Genomic DNA, 15,670 nt, shown 5'->3' on the forward strand with positions numbered 1-15,670 from the left:
TGTGTGTGTGTATGTGTGTGTGTGAGAGAGAGACAGACAAGACAGACAGGGACAGAGAGACAGAGACAGACAGACAGACAGACAGACAGAGATAGAGACAAGACAGGGACACAGAGAGAGATTGCTCTAATCCCTTACCCCAGCTCAGTACTCTATCAAATGTTATAAAATCAACATTGTACATTGATATAGTAACATTTATTGCTTCTTGTGTTAACTTTTTTCATAAACCATGATCCACTGATGTTTGGTCACTTGTAATAAAGGCCCTGTGACTGATCAGTGGTGGCTATGCTTGACTTCTTTAAGGCCCAAGTAGGATGGCCCTCAGATGAAGGACATATCCCCAGCTGGCCCATTCATCCATTCCCACATCTTCAAAGACCAAAAAAGGTCCTTAAATTATGCTTAAGAATGACATGGAATTCTCCAGGTACCATAGAAACCTTATAGAGACAAGCATAAGTAGGAAGAGCAAGAGAGGTGACATGACCTGCTCCTTTTGTCATGCTGGGAACTGACACAGGACCTCTTAGAAGCTGCCCATCACTGTCTCATGCTGCAGAGTTCAGAGCAGGTGCTTTCCAGGGTCCCATTTCTAGTCTGTCAAACTCTCAGTTCTCCAGCATAGGTCATGGTGGTTGGGATAAAGTCTAGGACAGTTGGGAATGACTTTACGTATGCCCCCTAAGAAGACGATTTCATCTGTGGATTGATGTACCAATAGAATGCAGGGAGACCTGACTGAGGGGCAGCAGATGAATGGCGCCCATGTGGGGAAAAGGAGAGCAAGGTAGCATGTAGATTGACAAGTGAAACAATAGTACACCCAGGTGGTCTGGGAACAAAGCCCAAATCTGGAAAAACCAAGGATCCAAAGAGTCCTTTCTGCATGGGTCAGGCACATTTGGAGCTGTACAGGTGATACTTAACAAAGGCTGCAGGAAACCTAAGGAGAAGGACTGGTGATGAGGCTTTGCCAGAAATGACCACGGCATTCATTAAGCATGGATCCCATGCCAGCCACCTGCCTGTGTTTGCTCTCGACAGGAAGCAGTAGAGACAAAGTCCTGGATTCAAAGTCCAGCTCTGCCATTATGAAATGTGTGGCTTCAGATGAGCTCCCTAATGGCTTTTGGCCTCAGTTCCCTCATCTAAATGTGAAGACCAGCCATAGCACGCATTGTCAATGGCTATATCAACAAAGTCAAAACGTTTGCAATGATGGGAAGGAAGGCCCTCCACAAGTGTTATGTACCCAATGCTCTGAGAATGGAATCCATTACACCAAATGCATACATGAGCATCTGTTGTTAAGTACATTACCACTGAGTACCAAAGAAAGGATCAAAACTAGCCAGGCTCTAAAGTTCATGATTAGTTTTCCTATCAAATAATGGGGTCTGTCAGCATGGTATCGATGCAATCTCTTCAGGCTGCTAAAAGTTCCCCACATGGGAGCCCACTGAGGGGTTTGGCTAGAGAAAAAGTGTTTAGTTGGGGGTGGGATGGAATATCATAGGAGGAACCCAGGAATTGCTTCTTGAAAGTGTCGATTCCAGAGGATAAAATGAGGGTACAGACTCAAGAAAAATATTTTTACCGCATCAATGAATCAAATGAACGCTCTTAAGTTGCACAGCTTTCAGAATGAGAATGAGACATTCAAAGCAGATTCGTTAAGAATGCCATACATTGACAGGAATTAATTATGAGCAAATTACATTTGAATAAATCAACACCATAAAATGATCATCAATATTTTAAGTATTTTTGAATTTGATGAAATGTGATTTCCCAATGATAGATGGACTGCTTTCTTAAAAATTACATTATCAGCATCACAGGTAGGCTTGATTTGCTCCTCAGATGTTATCAAGGCCTGAAATGCCCCTGGAGAGGGAGAAGCTGACTTTCCTCTGCCTGCACCGAGGGGCAGATAGTAAGGGAGATACAGTGGGGCAGACAATCCTTCCTCACTCCCCTTTTCCCATGTGTGCATGCACGGTGAGATTCCAAAACAGGGCATACAGTTCCCCAAGCCAGAGAGCCTAAGCAAAGACTGGTTTCTTGCCATGGCGTCATTCGTCTGAGGTTTGGGTCCATGTCTCTTTATAAACCTAATCGACATATCGAACGAAGAGGGCCACAAAGCAGCAGCCTATCAGTGCCACGGCAGAGGCTGTCATCACCACCACGATGACACTCCCAGCCATGTTGACCAGGAAGCCCAGGCCCCCACCAACCAGGATCTGAGCTAGCTGCACCATGCAGGTGAGCGCAGCACAGTCCACACCTTTGCCTCTTGCACTGCTCTCAGGAGCTCCGGGGGCTTCTTGCTGCTTCTGCAAGAGAAACACAGGAAGAGCAATTGATCTACCAAGGCACTGTCACACAGGGTCAGGGGTCAGCTTTTTTCTGAGAAGAGCCCAATGGTAAATACCTTTGGGCTTCATAGGGTCTTGATTGTAACTGACTCTGATCTCACAAATCAAGAAAGATTTCAGGTGAGAACAAATTGCACTCCAATACAACCGTATTAGATTCCATGCCAATTTTATGCATCACAAAACAGCATCCTTATCTGAATTTATTTCAATCTTTTAAAAACTTAAAAGGGATTCTTATCTTATAAACTGTCTGAAAACAAACAGCAGGCTGCCTTGGACCAGCAGGCCACAGTTTGCTAATTCCTAATTGAGGAACTCCAGGGAACTCCATTGATGCTGTTGTCCTTACATGCCAGGAAGCCTTTTCCTCCAACTTTAATGAGCATATGGCTTAAACATTAATATGATCAGGATTCCCTTTGTAAGAAGTAAATAAATACAATGTTGCAGAAACTCAACAAGGCATCAATTCAAATCGTTTTGTCTTCCTTGGTGTTAAAAAGGCAAGCAGTTTCAAAAGAATGCTAAATTACTTTTAAACATAGGAAGAGTAAGTTTCAACCCCCCTCACAGTATGGTTATTTGGTTAATACGTTAACACCTGGTAGATATTTGATATTTGGCCCCATTTGGTTCAAATTATCATTTGGTGTCTCTTACATGCAAGGCCTTGTGAAAGGCTGTTTTGCAGTTAGGACCTTATTTTGTTATTAGCACACTAGGCGCAGATGTTGCTGTCATTATCTCTAGCTGTCATTTTTGGAGTCCTGTGAGGTATTGAGCAGGTACTATGCTGAGAACAGTATCCATATGTTCATGTTTACTTTCCCACCTGCTTTATGTGGTGAATGTTATTAATCTCTCTTGACTGATAAAGATACCTGGTGTCTGAATGATCATTCCCTCTACTCGAGTAAAATAAGCTTGGGTAGAGAAAAATGAAAATTATCTTTTCAAGAAAAATGGGGAAATGGGAAAACATATTCATGTTTGCTTGACTTTCATTTAAAAGTATTGTAAAGATAAACTTTAAGAACTTGAGCAAGAATCGTAATGTAGCATGTGTGGGTTGGTGGTGCAGACAAAAAATTATTTTTTTTTTTGAGGGAGAGACGTCACAAGAACACTTTTGTATAATGTGATTATTGAACCTTGTGAGACTACAACCTCTTGTAAAAGTGAGCTCATTTTAAGTGCCACTTAATGACTAAGTGAAAAATATGGTCTGTGTCACACAGCTTCAAAGGGGACAAAATTTCAATCTAGTTTTCTGTGACTCCAAAGCATGTGTGCTATTTTTTTTCTTTGCCTTGAGTTAGATGCAAAGAAAACTCCATTTCCCCCCAAATTCTGGTGGTTAGACAAAAGCCAGCATTCCTCAGTAACTTGTGAACCTGAATCCCCTCTACCAAAAGGAGTCATTTCCCTTATCACTGGCAGAATGGAAGAATGGATCTTTTTGGTGACTATTGGCATACCAAAATGCATGCTGGCCTCCAGGCTCCCTCAGTATCACAAGTATATGTTACACATTTCAGAGTTCATGCTAACATGCTAGCTCTTCTCACCTCTCCCCTACCCTAAACTCCTCCAGCTCATGGACTTCCCTCCTGCCAGCTATTCATTCTCCTTATAACCCTGCTATTTCAGCTATGCTTCCTCTTCCGGTTGTGCTCCCTCTCTCTCTCTCTCTCTCTCTCTCTCTCTCTCTCTCTCTCTCTCTCTTTCTCTGACTCTCTCTCTCTTTCTCTGACTCTCTGTCTCCCACTTCCCCTTTCTCTCCTCTCCCACACTCTTCCTATCTCTCTCTTTTTCCACTCTGCTCTTGCTTGTCTCATGGCCATGTCCAGTCTGCTGGCCACGCTCTGTTTCCTAATTTCTCTCTCTGCTCTGGACTCTTCCAGATGCCTCTGACTGTTCCCTCATGTCTACAGTAAAAACCTTCTCCTTAACCATATCATAGAACAGTCATGTTGTCAGTTTATACATTTTGGTGCCAGTAACTTTTTCCAAAAGGGGAGGCTTTTCTGGTGACTGTCTTTTAAACAGCAGCCCTTTCCCTCCCTACAAGGCACTGCAGCTTTTACTAGGGGATAAGGACAGTTGCCATGCTTGCCCGGAAAGTCTTAACTCCTGGTGCAGCTCTGCCTGGCTGCATGCACCAAATCAAATGATGTAAATGAATGCTGAAATGATGTCATACCGATGTGTCCTCAGGGTCATACTGACATGTGCTTGGTGTTTTTATGGTTTCGGGATGAGATGAACTCACGGTTCTCACTTTAGATTTTTCATCATTGCTCCATTTAAGGCAGCAAAAGTCAGTTTGCATAGAGAAACTGTGGTATGCTTTTATTAGAAGAGACAGCAATTCTAGAGCAGAACTACCCAGACTTCTCATTGTCAGGTCCAAAGGAAACTCTAATTTCCCAAGTGCATATGTCCAGAAATGGCAGTCTAGGCCCAACTCGAGCTGGACAATAATAGAAAGATTTCTGGTTGGATAAAAGCCAGCAATTCTCAGGAACTTGTGAAATGAGTTCCCACTCTGCCAAAAGGTATCATTTCTCCCTTGTCTCTGGCAGAAGGGACATATGGCTCTCCATTGACATATACCTGTGGTTACATACTTAAGCCCATGACAGCCCCTGGGCTCCTACAGTCTTTATTCTAAAGTACCCCTTATACATTTCAAAGCCCCCATCCTGGCCCTACACACACACACACACACACACACACACACACACACACACACACACACATACATGCACACCCCTGCCTCTATCCCAATCCCCTAGGCCTGTCCAGCTCACAGGCTTCCCTCCTTCCAGCTGCCCTTCCACTCTCCCTGTTTTCACTCTGCTATTCTCTGCCTTTCTCCTACTCTCTGGTCTAAACTCTTCCAAATGTCTCTGGATATTTCCTCTTTCTTATCCACAATAAGAAACCCCTTAATGATGGAGCAGCCATTTCAGTGGTTTCTTTACTACACTCCTTGAATACAATCAGGAGGACTGTTTAAGGTCCTACGTTATAGTCTGAATTCCAAGCCATAGGTAGACAGCACCTCTCCAGGAAGCATGGCAAGAATCAATTCACAGCTCCAACCCACAACCCCAAGAAATGCCCATGTGCTCCTCTGCAGTGCTTGGAACAGGGAAGGCATCATTATGAGTATCTAGAAATGCTGATGTGAACTGGGAAGGCCTGTAGGGTGGTTGCAGAAGGGTTTGGTTCCATTTCTTTGCCTCGGTCTGATTGTGGACTGGTTTCTCAGCATCACTAAGACTACCTTCTTTAATCAGATAATTGGGAGTCACTATCATTGTCCTAAAACTCAAAAGGTGCACCAAGGTTCACAGCAAGGAAGAGGAGGGAAGAACTCACCTAGGCTGGTAGTCATATCTGCATGGTGATAATTGTTTACAAACTCTTCTGTCAAATTCCTCCCTTGCCCCACCCTTCAGGTAAATTGTCATAGTTACCCACCTCCTTCTCCTCCTCACGGTGGTACTCGGCAATGAGGTTAAAGGGCACAGTGTACAATGTGCTAGACATCACACCAAACATAGAACAGAGTGCCAGGGTAGAGTAGACATTTGGGAAGAGTCCTATGAATCCCGTTCCCAGGCCAAAGAGCAAATATCCCATGAAATAAAGGCCCTTTAATCCAATGTAGGAAACCAAAGCTTTCTGAAAGTCTGTAGAGAGAATAAAGGGGAAAAAAATTACAGCTGGCAGGTGCCTCACAATATCTAATAATTTCAGATAATCCTTTCTTTTGAAGATGCATTTTTTTTAGATGACTTCCTTTGATACTGAGTCAGGAACAAAACACTTCCTTATCTGTGTGCAAGAAACAGCTGGATGTGGGGATCAGTTTTAAATCCTTTGCATAAAAGACAGCATAAAATTGCCTTGCTGGTTTTATTGTCCATAGAGGAGAACCAGGTACTTTTAGCAGCCAGCCAAATATCAAAAGAACGTAAAAAGAAGAGACAAAAACCAAACCTTGGTGATGGGACTCAGAGGATGAAAGATACAGAGGAAGAGTCTTGTTCATTCTGATGACAGAAGTCTGGCCCAAGAGGACCCAATGGACAGTATATGCTTACCCTGACTGCACCACCCAAAGTCAGGTTGCAGATATTAAAACAGCCAGGTTTTGCAGAATGAGCCAAATCATTCTTAGTTTCTTAGCCCCAATCTGAAGGCAGTCTGTACAAGTAAGAAAGATGTGAGGTTCTCTGCAGACATTTTCCCTGTCTTGTCAATCGTACAAAGGCTGTGAAGGGTTCCTACAGTTCCCCATGGCTGGCTCCTTGACAGAGACAAGTTACTTCATTGATCACCATCTCAGCTTTCTCGTCAAAAAAAAAGGAAGGAAGGAAGTAAAATGCAGTTCTTTCTAGTGGAGGTTGTTAGTCAGAATCAAATGAGGTAAATTCTATAAAATATCACCCAGGCCACTAAAGGACACATAAAAGATATCTAGTTAATGTGGCTATTGCCATTTTACCAACAGCAGGGTGGGCTGAAGATAGCTGACCATGCACTTGGTTCCTCTCTTAGCATACACTTTGCATATACAAATATAACAACTATAAAGGCAGAGTTATCACTCCTCTACTTTAATCTATTAGATCACTCTTGTGGGTCACAAGAATATATTATAGAGATTCAGCTGTGTGTTAAAGCTATACTTTGACCAACCAAGGGTCTGTCAAATGGGAAGCCATTTATCATGGAATATTTGGTGTTATACAGGTTTAATATTCAGCTGCACCTTGCTATGAATTTCTTGTGGGCCTGTATACTACTAGACCATTTGGCAAACAGTTCAGCTTCTCAGACCTGCTGAACCTCTAGGTAACTAACTCCCTGCCTAAGCCTAGGAGACAAGTAGGCTGCAGATGCATAGCTTTGTTTCTTGTGCAAATGAAGCTCAGACCATCCCTTTCCTTCAGGCCTAGCAGCATGGCAGAAAGATTGAGAACAAAGGAAGTTTTTGAATAACCAGGTACAGCAAAGACTGGAGCAGAATTCCAGAGGCAGACACAGAACAGCGTGGCCAGAGAAAAGAGAGGAAGATAGAGATTCTGTAGAGGGTAAGGCAGATCTCTTGTAGAGTTTATCAAGGCCAGGGGTAAGGAGCCTTGAAGGATAGATGGATGACGAGGTAACAGAAGAAGAAGATGAGACCAAAAGGTTATGCTTAGTTATCACCAGGGCTGTGAGGGGACAAAAAAAAAGTAGTTACAAAGAGGAACTGAGACTCAGGACAGAACTGAAGCTGTGTAGATAGAGTTTTGTCATAAAGGAATAAAGTAAACAGACAAAAGAGTGCAGTGTACGTAGATTCCTTTCCCTCAGGTACCCCATGCCTGACGTAACATCTTCCCCAGGATTCTGGGAGGAATTTTCTCAGGGCTGAAACTTGGGAAAATTCCGTAAGATCACATCAGCTAGATGCCTGAGATGTGCCTATTAAGAATGAAATGTTGACTAGCTGCTGGAATTATTATTGGACTTATACTTCATGGACAAGAAACAAAATCAGTATTGTATTTGAATCAATTATAAAACAAAACACTGTCTCGGGTCACCGGAGGGAAGACAGGCTGTAGAAATGACAAGCAGACACCATTACTTCCCCTATCAAATGTATTCCATGTCTGGAGTGCCGTTGCTAAGGCTTGAGAACGGAAGCAGTGCAAAGCTAGGTCAATTTCACAATAATCCTTGACAAGCCTGTTTGGATTATGATGAATGATTTATATTCATGTAGAAAATTTAGTCTAAGGTGTCTCAGTGCTCAAAAGATATCATCAATGCATAGGTCTTTTCTAGCTGTGTCAGCAAGCCAAAGAGAGGCAAAAAAAGATACAGAGATATTTGAACACATCTGTAACAATAGTATAAAATATGAAAGTCTGGTTTAAAGTGCTTTATTCATGAAGAGAAGCCAATACATCTCAGGGACAAAATTTCCTTGCCTCTGCTGCCTGTGATACCCATGGTTGGCCACATCCTCAACAGCACTGTCTTTACGGTAGGAAGAAATTATTGAGTTGAATATTAGGCATGAATACTAGTATAGGGTAGGAAGATCAGCTATATCTCAATGCTCAGTTATTGTAGTAACTGCTAGAAGGCTGTTCCTTGGCTGTGCAGATGGAGATGAAAACAAGTTTGGTTCTCTATCACCATTCTCCACCCAGGCATGCAGGTTGCCCTGTGGAGCTCTATATATGCTGAATCTTCACCTGATGTGATGAATTGAGAACAGGGAGCAACAACAGACTCTGAGGTGAAGAAAATGATAACTTCTGCCAAGGGTGGGTTGAGAAGCAGGAGGAAAACTTGAATAATATCACAAAGGAAGCACAATTTAAGGTAGCTAGACGAGGAATTTAGGCGTCATCTACAAATTTGCTGAATCATCCATGAAATCTACAAAATAGCTCTGAAATCACTAGTGGCCTTGCTCCAGCAGAGCATGGAGCTGCTGGAATTCACATCTTATCTGTCCAATATCTCACCATCTTACTCACAAAATTCGCTTTTATTTTCTAAAACATGTTTCCCAGAAATCCACTGAATATAAGCACAGTTCAAGGGAAATGACTCCTAGAACTGACCATGAAAAATGACACTTTCATATGATCATTTCTGAAGGAATAATTTTTCCTGATTTCCTAAACATTATCAAGACACAAATATTTTAAAGAGAAGCAAATAGATTTTGAAGTATAAGATCTGGGTCCCCCTGCTAGCCTTTTGAAGACTCTCTTAGGAAAAGAATACTTACAGGAATAAAGTGAAGAAAACAGAGAGTTGATACATAAGCCCCAACATCCAACCTCAACTCCTCTTTCATAGACAAGAAACTCCGTGGAATTGTGTGCACCATAGGGATCCCCGTGGTAGACGATCTGAAAGAGAGGTTCCAGTGGTTGAATAACTAGTACAGTGTGGTAGGAGCTCTTCTCATGCTTCTCAACCCTTCGGGGAAGGGGCCCTTCCTAGGGCATAGAATTCAATCAGACATCACCAGGTCACTCACTCCATTCATCAGTTATGCCTCCTTCAAGGACCTTTATGAAGTATATCTATATATATACTTAATATATATATATATATATATATATATATATATATATAAAACATTTGTCTGGGGTGATCTTTAATGGCCCTCCCTCTCATCCTAATACCTAGCCCCATCTGACTTAGTACCATTCTCCAGTACAGCTAAAAGGCTTCCAACTCACCTCTGCCCACACCATTCCATCCCCACTTAAAATTCTTTCTTTCCCTGTTTTATCTCTGAAACCCTGAGTCACCCTTCAAGGCCAGGATCATGCCACATCCCTCTTTTACAAAGCTTCACATGAGCTCTGAAAATCATATCTACACTTGTCTATTTGTTGTATTTGATCACATAGTGGTAGATCTTAGAATATTTTAATAAGATGTAGCAGCCTACTTCTAGAACATATCTATAAACCAGTTCCCTGAAGGTACTCTTTGTTATACCTATTCCAAAGACCAGACAGAAGAAGCTCCCAGTGAGTGTGTGAAAACAATGTATTCATTACCTGTCCCATGAAATCTGTGAAGAAAAGCATGTTTGACAGGAAGGCAGTCCATCCGATGAGGTGGCTGATGCAAAGGCAGCGATAATGGGAAGGCATGTTCACTAATGCCCTTAGAAGTGACTTCATCGACATTGCCCTCTGACTCTGGAAAAAAAGTATGCATCTTCAGTGTAGGTGCCCAACCAGCAGCAGGAGTCAAAGCAACAGCCATCTCTGTCACTTGTCTATCACATGACATCACATGTAGGCTTCCACAGGACAAACTTATTGATAATGTGCTGTTAAAAATGAATGACTACTTAGCAGCTCCAGGCCCATAAATAATTTTCAAAACCTAAGGGTGGAGAGTTTTGGAATGGAACTACTCGGTTCAAGATGAAAGAGACAATTAACACTCTAACACTGTCTTTAAATGGTATAGATGCAAAGCCCACGAGTGTAAACAATCCCTTAGGTAATTATTGTTCTTAGAGCATTGTAGTCTAATTCAAGATGGAGTTCATGATCTCTTGTTTTGATGGTACCCACGATTATGTTTTGTTATATGTAAAAATGGATCTGGAAAATACAATTAAGGTTACTAGCTAGTGGACCTTGAGGGAATTAACAGGATGGTTACCTGGTTAATACTAGTTGAATCACACAAGCCCTTAGGAAACAGAGGGGTTTTTTTTTTTGTTTTTTTGTTTGTTTGTTTGTTTGTTTGTTTGTTTGTTTTTTCCAGCTGGGAACAGAAGCAGAATTCAGAGCAACTTGAAGCATTAGGGTTGAAAACAGAAAGAGCCACATGGAAAGGAGCTGGAAGTAGTCCTTCAAAGCTTAGGGCAGCTCCTGGCCAATAATCCACAAGAAAACAGGGACCTTACTCTTATACCTCAAGGAAGTGGATTCTGCCAATGACCTGAATGAGCTTGAAGATAGGTTTTATCCAGTTGAACCTCCAGATGAAAACACAGCACTATTGACGTCATGATTGCAGGGATGTAGAACCCTGAGCAGAGAAGCCACTGGAGCCCACCAATACTTCTGACCTTCTAAACTGTGAGATGATTGATGACTATTGTTTTAACCTGCTCTATTTGTAGTGATGTTTAAGGAAACTAACACAGAGAGCTGGTCAGCTCCCTGCCCTTGGCTAGGTAGGTTCCTGCTCTCAGGTCACTGCTCCGACTCTTGCCAATGATGGGTATATGTAAGTGAGCTTTGTGTTGAGTTAAAATGTGAACAGTGTAAACACACACACGTATAAAAGATGAATACTCATGCCCCAGATTCCTTATTTTAGATTTATGCTTTAACAGTAGAGGCTGTAATTTATTATTATTATTATTGTTGTTGTTGTTGTTCTTGTTGTTGTTGTTATTGTTATTGTTATTTAGTTTCAGTAAGCTTGAGAGAGTTAGAATTGACACAACTGAGTAGAGTTATCAGATGGTCTCCTGAGATTGTCTATTTTCATTACAGTAACATATTGTTTTATAACTCCTTTTATCATCTATTGCCATATAGTATTTTATTATGGAATGCTTCTTTACATAATTGTAAATGTGAGGAAAAAATAAATTTATGATGAGATAGCCCCTCACTCTGTTATATTAAATGTTACATCCCTGGTATTTTTACTGCATGTTATTTTCTGCATGTGAGGCTTCTCTCTTGTCTTTGCTCTGTTTTATAACCTTTTTTTTTAAGTTGCTTTTTATTTTATGTGCATTAGTGTTCTGCCTGCATGTATATCTATGTGAGGGTGTGTCAAATTCCCTAGAACTGGAGTTACAGTTGTGAGCTGCTATATGGGTGCTGGGAATTGAACCTGGGTCCTCTGGAAGAGTAGGCAGTGCTGAGTCATCTCTCCAGCCCTCTGTTTTATAGCTCTTAAACTTAGGTGATACTTTTTAAAAACTTCTTTATTGAAGATATTAGATTTAATAATTTCAGGATCATCATATAGTTGATCTTTTCAATTTTCATCATCCTTGTTTCCATTTTGGGTTTTGAGACAGGATTTCATGTAGCTTGGGCTGGCCTTGAATTTGCCATGTCCCTGAGGGTGAGAGAACAACCTTGAACTCCTGGTCAGCTTAACTTCACCTCCTAAATTCTGGGATTACAGACAAGCACCATCACACCCAGCTAACTCAATTCATCTTGCAGTATTTAACCCACTGACAGTGACTATACTAATCTTATACTTAATCAGTAACAAAAAAGCACTCTCTTGTATTTAGGAAAAATAACAGTACTCTGTATGCAGAATGTAATACCTAAAATAAAAGGTTACTGTAACAACTGTGTAGAATTACTTATTTTTATTCATAGGGAAGTTAGACGTTGTCTAGGGAATGGCTGCTGATTTCCATGCTTTAAACTAAGTGCTTTCTCTTCATTTTGTCTCTCCTTTCCTCCAAAACACACAATCGGGAAAATCACTCTGGCAAGCATGCATTCTGCCTCACTCCAAATATTAATGTATCTTTCTGCCTTCCACATAATTTTCAGCATGCTCCATTGTTAACCTAATTTCTCCTTCCTTCCAAAAATAAATGTGAACCTTCAAATGGAGCTTAGCATTTCCGTAAAAGCTGGAAATATAAATATTCAGTATTTTAACACAGAATGAAAAATCTAGCTGGCATCTTACCCCTGACTCATCGATCCCCTTTGAAAAGCCCTTTCAATGGCTCTGAACCCCCGGAGTCATTGCACAGACTCTATACCATCATCATCAGCCAGTGACTGGAAAGTGATGGATTAGCAAGTGAACAAGACTCAGAGTCCTCAGGGGGAAGACACACAAAAATACTCTCTGACGGGGAAAACGAAAATGTTGAGAAGACAAACTATTTTGGCATGCATGGATGGGAGATCGATTTTTGATGGGATGCTACTGCTGATGTACATTTATAAAGTTTATCTTTTGGTAAATTGATCTGTTTATCACCAATGGCCCTCAATATCTTTTTAAATTTATTTTGTGGAGCTGGGGACCAACTCCAGGGCCCTGCACAAGCTAGATACATGCTCTACCAGTAAGTCCCACCCTTGGCTCTCATTTTATGGATTTGACTGAAAGTCTGTTATCTAAGAGTGGCCAATGTGGAAGTTTTACCACTTTCCTTCTTCCATACACACTGAGGGGATTTTTTTTTATTTTGTTTTAACTCTATGGCTTTGCTCTTCCTCCTTTCTCTACCAGGAGCATTCTTCCCAAATTTCCACTTCAAATCCTGACCATCATTCAAAGCAAGTACCACTCTAGGAAGATTTTACTTTTTCACCCATGAAGCCTTGCTCTGTTCACTTAAGAACAGTCTCTGCCTTTTGCAAAATCAATTGTACTTGCTGTGAGAATCATGACCATCCTAGCCATGTGCCATTTTGATCTCGGGCTGGTGAACACATGGACAAGTGACAGTCTAAGTGCTGTCTCTGGATTTACCGCACATTCTTGACAACGGCTAAGCAAGATGCGAGATTCTAGTGCCAGCCTCTTCTCCTAAGACTTGGGACTTACCTGGGGCCAGCTTGGCTGAAGAAAAAAAAAAAAAAAAACAAACCCTAAGAACTGCAGCACATGTGAGAAGCATCCTGATCTGCCCACGTCTCTTCCCTGTCACAGGTGTTTGACTTTTATCTTGATAGGAAGATGCCACTTCCCACTTCTTCTTCCCTTTGTCTTTCAGGTGGCATTACCCCTGAGAATCTCTTGAATATGTAATTCTACCCAAACACCTGCTATTTAGAAAATCTTAATGGATACATTGCTTTTATAGCATTTTTCACTTGGTGCCATATTATGATGGTATAAATGGCTCATGCTCATTTATAATTTCCCAGGCATGGGGACTGGTTTATAAATTCCTTAGCACAGGGTCTGGACATTAGTCAATGGAATAATCTCTGAATACAGTGCTGTGCACATACTCAGTATCCAAAGCAATTTGTTAAATGAATAATAATTATAAACAATATGCTTATATCCTTAATGTCAAGTCTAAGAAACACCTTTCTATCTGGCAAATAGGCTAAGCCAACAGGAGATCTGACCTCAAGGAGAGCTGTGACTCATTGGGCTGTTTTTATGTCTTTGATTGTGCTTAGAGCACTCAGTATTCTCACGGATTCATTAGAATAATGTCTAAAGTACCACCTTACTATCCAGTGGGAACCATCCTGCGTGACTTACATAGAATTACCCCATGTGAACTGCACAATACCCTTGCTGATAGACAGAATTACTTTTCCATTTTACAGAAATGGAAATGTCTAAGGTCATATATCTAAAAAGGCAGTAGTGCCAGAAGCTGACACATGCTCTAAATCTTTAGGCCATTCTCAAGCCACCCTGTCAGTTATTTGTCAATGAATAATGCAGGTCAGCCAAGTACAAGATTTCAATGTCTGTGCTAATGAGTGGAGCCATTGTACTATAATGTGGTTACTGCATCAATGTTGTCCAACTTGTCTTTTTTAACAATGGAGAAGTTCTACACTTGCTGTGCCTTGGACAGCAGTACCGGTCCCATGTGGCTTTGAGCTTTCAAAATATGGCTAATGCAACTAATGAAATGAAGACTTAATTCCATTTCATTTTAATTAATTGTCACTTAAGTAGTTGGGTGGGGTTAGTGGCTTCTATATTGGTCAACACGATTCTAATCTCTTCTCTGATCTGACCATTTCTTCTGAATCTTGATCCATTTCTCTGCTATGCAGTTGAGGATTTTTTTTGTTATTGGTGTTGGGCTGTTTTTTTGTTTTTGTTTTTGTTTTTGTTTTGTAAGTTGAAACTAAAGAACATTTTGCCCAACCAAGTCATGTTATGCAAATTTTGTTTGTGTAATCCAGTCATCAACTCAACAACATTGTCATTTGGAGGAACAGAGCTATAGATTGTAATTTTTATATAAGAGACTGATATCTGTGGCCAGGGTGTGGCTGGAGAGCTCACATACCTTCTAACCTCTTACAGTTGACATCATCTTCCCCAGTTTGATGCTTTGAAAGGAGTAAGAGGCAAGAGAACCACTGGGGTACAAAATTCTCATTCCAAAGGCTAATGGCTAATTGAGGTTTTGAAGATTCAAATAGACTTCACAAAACTCTTCACATCAGACAAGCAAACTAAACAATCTTTCACAAAGAAGAAAGTGAAGACCGTTTCCCCCCATGCTGAAAAAAAGAAAGAAAGACTTTGCATCTTTACCTGTTCCGCAGCCTTTTTGTTTTTCCCTCCCTGTATTACCAGCTCTGGGTCTGCACCATCGTGTTTAACTTTCTCAATAGAGCCGTATTCATGCATCCCATCTGCCGACAATGACGAGCCCTGAGAGACCTGCTGTGAGGGAGGGTCTTGTGCACTGTCTCTGAGTGGGGCTTCGGGGATACTGCACAGATGGATGACAAAGCACAAAGTGAGCACCAGGGCCGAGAAGAAGAACATGACCTGGAACTCGGTGCCCAGCAGCCTTCCCACTTCCAGATGCACCCAGTCTATGGCACCCAAAAGGTAGCCGAGGGCACCGCCAAAACCTAGAAAACAAAGGGGAAAGAGAGAGATGAGTTGGCATAGTCTGGTGATTGTGTTTGTTGTCCACCATGCACAGGCCCTCATCTTTTGTGGAAAAACTCCCTGGGGAGACTAGAGACAGCCTGGTAATTATGAAGATACAATATAGCAAG

The 15,670-nt window shown here is 41.4% G+C and overlaps 1 protein-coding gene across 1 annotated transcript in view; it reads right to left on the bottom strand.

Moving 5' to 3' along the window:
* Positions 1 to 1,584: 1,584 nt before the first annotated feature.
* Positions 1,585 to 15,670, bottom strand: part of Slc45a2 (solute carrier family 45 member 2) — a 28,246-nt gene continuing 14,160 nt past the window's right edge. Inside the window, exons 3-7 of the mRNA XM_059276074.1 lie at positions 15,195 to 15,520; positions 9,989 to 10,132; positions 9,202 to 9,325; positions 5,880 to 6,091; positions 1,585 to 2,345 (exon numbers count right to left, since the gene is read on the bottom strand). Of these exons, the coding sequence (XP_059132057.1) occupies positions 2,121 to 2,345; positions 5,880 to 6,091; positions 9,202 to 9,325; positions 9,989 to 10,132; positions 15,195 to 15,520 (1,031 nt within the window). The 3' untranslated portion in view covers positions 1,585 to 2,120. The remainder of the gene's footprint in view (positions 2,346 to 5,879; positions 6,092 to 9,201; positions 9,326 to 9,988; positions 10,133 to 15,194; positions 15,521 to 15,670) is intronic.

This window comes from Peromyscus eremicus, chromosome 11 (assembly GCF_949786415.1).
Source record: "Peromyscus eremicus chromosome 11, PerEre_H2_v1, whole genome shotgun sequence".
NCBI classification, from domain to species: Eukaryota; Metazoa; Chordata; class Mammalia; order Rodentia; family Cricetidae; genus Peromyscus; species Peromyscus eremicus.